Genomic DNA, 4,190 nt, shown 5'->3' with positions numbered 1-4,190 from the left:
CAACCACATGTGACGACCCCGGGCTGGACTCCGCTTCGTCCACGGTGAAAGTTTATGTTTTTCCTCAGCGACCAGCACGGATCAGCTCCAGGCATGACGAAGCGGATATCGTCCTCTTTTGGAAGACCAAACAAAGTAGTTTCGCTTTCACAATGAAACACACAGCGCCTTCACGACATGGCAGCGGCGTCAACAATACTACAGCGAGCATAAAAGCTACGCCTTCTTTCTTTGCGTGAACATTTGGGCAGCGTTATGCAAATCTTCCCACATAGTGATGTAGACATGTGGGGGCGTGTTACAATGAGCTGTTTTAGGTAGGTGTGGCTGACTCTTAACTTTTATAAAGAATATCTCTTTGGATTTGAGACTTTAGTCTTTGAAACTTTACAGATCTTCTTTATGCACCAAGAGCTTGTAACACTCCAAAGAGAAAGGAGAAATTGAAATCGCATCATATGACCCCTTTAAATCTACCCAAAGGGAGAAACTACAGCTCCTAGGATTTCCGGGTACGTAATGATGACGACGAATTTACTCTGCGAAACATGGATTGTGGCGACATGAGTTTATTTAGCGCTTTTCCCCCTGTGTCTAATGATTATTTGTGTTTGTGAGCACGATGTGCTTCAGTAATCGCGCTGCTATGGTCGCTGTGTTATCAGTTATACTGACGGCTGATCTCGGGCGGTGTGCGGCAGCAGATGATCAGACACACAGTAAAAACGATGCAGAATCTGACAGTAATAGAGCTGTCAGTGATTTACATGATCAGAGTACTGCTGATGGGCACGGAGAGCAGCTGATCAGGTATTACTTCATTACATAGCATCAGGTCGCTTGCAGTTTAACAGCAGAAAGCGTGAGTGAGGGAGTGATGTGGCGCATATTCAATGTTAATCACCACTATTACAATTACCCAACAACAGATACCATGGTCTTCTGTGTTATACATGATCCTGTATCATGGTATAAATCAAAGTACCGTGGTATTACTACCTGATACCATCTCTGTACCACGATACAGCAAGAGTATACATCTATTTACAGTTATAGGCCTATGTTATGCTGTATGAATATGATTCTTCTGTCTATTGATTGTTATAGACTTGTATCTTCAGATGTATCATCTTAATCTTTTAATGTTAATGTGTTAATGTTAAAGTGATTGTATGGTGAAATGTCATAATATTTGATGTAATACCATTAGTGCAGTCAAACGATTAATCGCATCCAAAATACACAAAATGCATGTATATATTTATGAAAAATATTTTATGTTCATATATTAAACATATTTATATATAATATAAAATGTAAATATTTTCTAAATATATATACTGTATGTGTGTGTATTTATATATACATAATAAATATACACAGTATACACATAAATATTATGTAAACAAAAACTTTTATTTTGGATGCGATTAATCGCGATTAATCGTTTGACTGCACTAAATAAATGCCATATGAAATGTATTCGTCTGACAGGTTAAATGGCACGGAAAGCTCCAGCAATGGCACTGTTCAGTCCACCACACCTGTGCCCAAGCCCTCGACCCCCGAGCCTCCTAAAAATGAGCCCATCCTGCCAGTGCAGACGGGCGTCAAGGCTCAGGAGGAGGAGCAGTCCAGCGGGATGAGCATTTTCTTCAGCCTGCTGGTCATTGGTGGGTAGAACCGGCTGTCAATGTGTTGGTCTTATTTCTTTTAAAAACGGAAGTTGTGATTTTTATTGCATCAGAAGAGTACTAAGGGTTTCTCCAGGGTGCAGCCGCATTTCCTTAGTGTTCACTCTCTTAAATGCTTAAGAGAGGCTGATTCTGTTCATGCGAGATGGTCAATGTTTTGATGTCTTTTTGAGTCTTGAAGGTAATGTATGTGTAACAGAACAGCTTAGACTCCTCTGGGAAGGTTTTCTGCTATGTGATGTGCTTTCATTCAGACACAATATTAGTGAAAAACAAGACAGCAACACAAAGTTAGTCACTTGAAGCTTCATGTATGGCAGCTAGTGCTAATGAACTGAGTGCTGATTGTAGTAAGCTGGCTGGTGACTCAGGCTGTATTTGTGTATCTGACACCACTGAGCCAGTGACGTCACGGTGAAACTCGTGAGGTTTCAGGTTGATGTTTTGGGATCGGCCCTCGGCGCTGATGTCATCTGTCCGCGTCGTTGCCATGTGTGTTTGCGTTTGGTGCATTGTCTGTATTGTGCGCGTGAGTGTAGTCTGACACACTGACAGGCTCTACATATGTGCTCATGAATTTGTTCGTAATGTCTTGGATGCTAGATATTTAATCTAGGTTGAAGTGTAATTATAAACCGGCACTAAACACATCACATCACTATGGGCTACTGTGACACAGTTCACCTGATGTAACTTATCTCTTTGTACCTGACTAGACCTTTACCTTTTAGAGAACATAGACATATGATATTGCATATTGAATAATGATATTTATTTGTTGTGTTTATTTATCGATTTTTTAAAAAAGTGATTTTAATCACAAAATGTCTGATTAAAAAGAGATGATGATGAAGGAAGAAGCACATGCAGATAAATACATAACATGCTAAAAGAAAAATAACATAACAATGTAACCTTTATTACCCATATGATACTGTTCAGAAGTTGGTGGTCAGAAAGATTTATAAAATGTTTTTGAAAGAAGTCCCTTATACTCACCAAGATTATTAAGCTCATTATTATTATCAGCGAAAACAGCTGTGTTGTTAAATATTTTTGTAGAAACTATGATAAATGTATTTCTTTAAATAGAAAATTCTAAATTAGACCACTGTTATGAAATATAAGTATTTTATATTATAGAAACCTTTACTATTATACAATTTTTCAGCTGTCACTTTTGATGTGACTTAAAAAACAGAAAAACAAAACATACGTATATATATATATATTTATATATATATATGAATGACACAGGGAAAAAGTATTGAACACATGAAGAAAGGGAGGTGCAAAAAGGCATGGAAAGCCAAGACACCAGCTAAAATCTATCAGTAATTAGAAAGTAATCATGCCCCTCGTCAGTGGAAATTAATATTAGCTTTAGTTTAGTCCCAACTGATGGCCTATAAAAAGGTGTCTCATTACCAACGTGCCACACAAGAAACATTTCATGATGGGTAAAAGCAAAGAGCTTTCTCAAGACCTTCACAACCTTATTGTTGCAAAACATACTGATGGCATTGGTTACAGAAGGATTTCTATACTTCTGAATATTCCAGTGAGCACTGTTTGGGCCATAATCCAGAAGTGGAAAGAACATAATTTCACCATAAACCAGCCACGACCAGGTGCTCCTTGCAAGATTTCTGACAGAGCAGTGAAAACAATTATCAGAAGAGTTGTCCAAGGGCCAAGGATCTCTTGTGGAGAGCTTCAGAAAGTTCAGGAATTAGCATGTACAACTGTTTCAAAGAAAACAATAAGTAATGCACTCAACCGCTGCGGGCTGTATGCACGCTCACCACGCAAGACTCCATTGCTGAAGAAAAAGCATGTTGAAACTCGTTTAAAGTATGCTGCACCACATTTGTACAAGCCTGTGAAATACTGGGAGAATATAGTCTGGTCCGATGAGACCAAAATTAAAGTCTTGGTATGCCATAATACACACCATGTTTGGAGGCCAAATGGCACATCACCCCAAAACATCATGTTGTAGCACTGGCAAAATTCATATAATTGAAGGCAGGACGAATGGAAAAATGTACCAAGATATTCTTGATAAATATCTGCTGCCATCTACCAGGATGATGAAGATGAAACGAGGGTGGACATTTCAGCAAGACAATGATCCCAAACACAGCCAAGGAAACTCTCGATTGGTTTCAGAGAAAGAAAGTAAAGCTGCTAGAATGACCAGCCAATCACCTGACTTGAAACTAATAGAAAATAAGAACTAAAGATCAGAGTTCCTAGAAGAGGCCCACAGAACCGTCAAGATTTGAAGACTGTTTGTGTGGAAGAATGGGCCAAAATCACACCTGAGCAATGCATGCCACTAGTTTCTCTTACAGGAGGCGTCTTGAAGCCGTCATTAACAACAAAGGCTTTTGTATTAAGTATTAAATACATTTCAGTAAGCGTGTTCAATACTTTTTCCTTGAGTCATTCCATTTTATTACACAGAACTTAATTTCTGAACTTATTTGTTTT

General features: G+C 38.6%; 1 protein-coding gene across 1 annotated transcript in view; it reads left to right on the top strand.

The window, feature by feature from the left end:
• Nucleotides 1-531: 531 nt before the first annotated feature.
• Nucleotides 532-4,190, top strand: part of LOC107571684 (sodium/hydrogen exchanger 8-like) — a 44,604-nt gene continuing 40,945 nt past the window's right edge. The window contains exons 1-2 of the mRNA XM_016258015.1: nt 532-810; nt 1,495-1,673. Of these exons, the coding sequence (XP_016113501.1) occupies nt 623-810; nt 1,495-1,673 (367 nt within the window). The 5' untranslated portion in view covers nt 532-622. The remainder of the gene's footprint in view (nt 811-1,494; nt 1,674-4,190) is intronic.

Source organism: Sinocyclocheilus grahami, unplaced genomic scaffold, assembly GCF_001515645.1.
Source record: "Sinocyclocheilus grahami isolate Dianchi unplaced genomic scaffold, SAMN03320097.WGS_v1.1 scaffold1634.1, whole genome shotgun sequence".
Classification (NCBI taxonomy): Eukaryota; Metazoa; Chordata; class Actinopteri; order Cypriniformes; family Cyprinidae; genus Sinocyclocheilus; species Sinocyclocheilus grahami.
The sequence above is the reverse complement of the archived record's forward strand: the minus strand, read 5'-3'. Positions and strand labels throughout refer to the sequence as shown.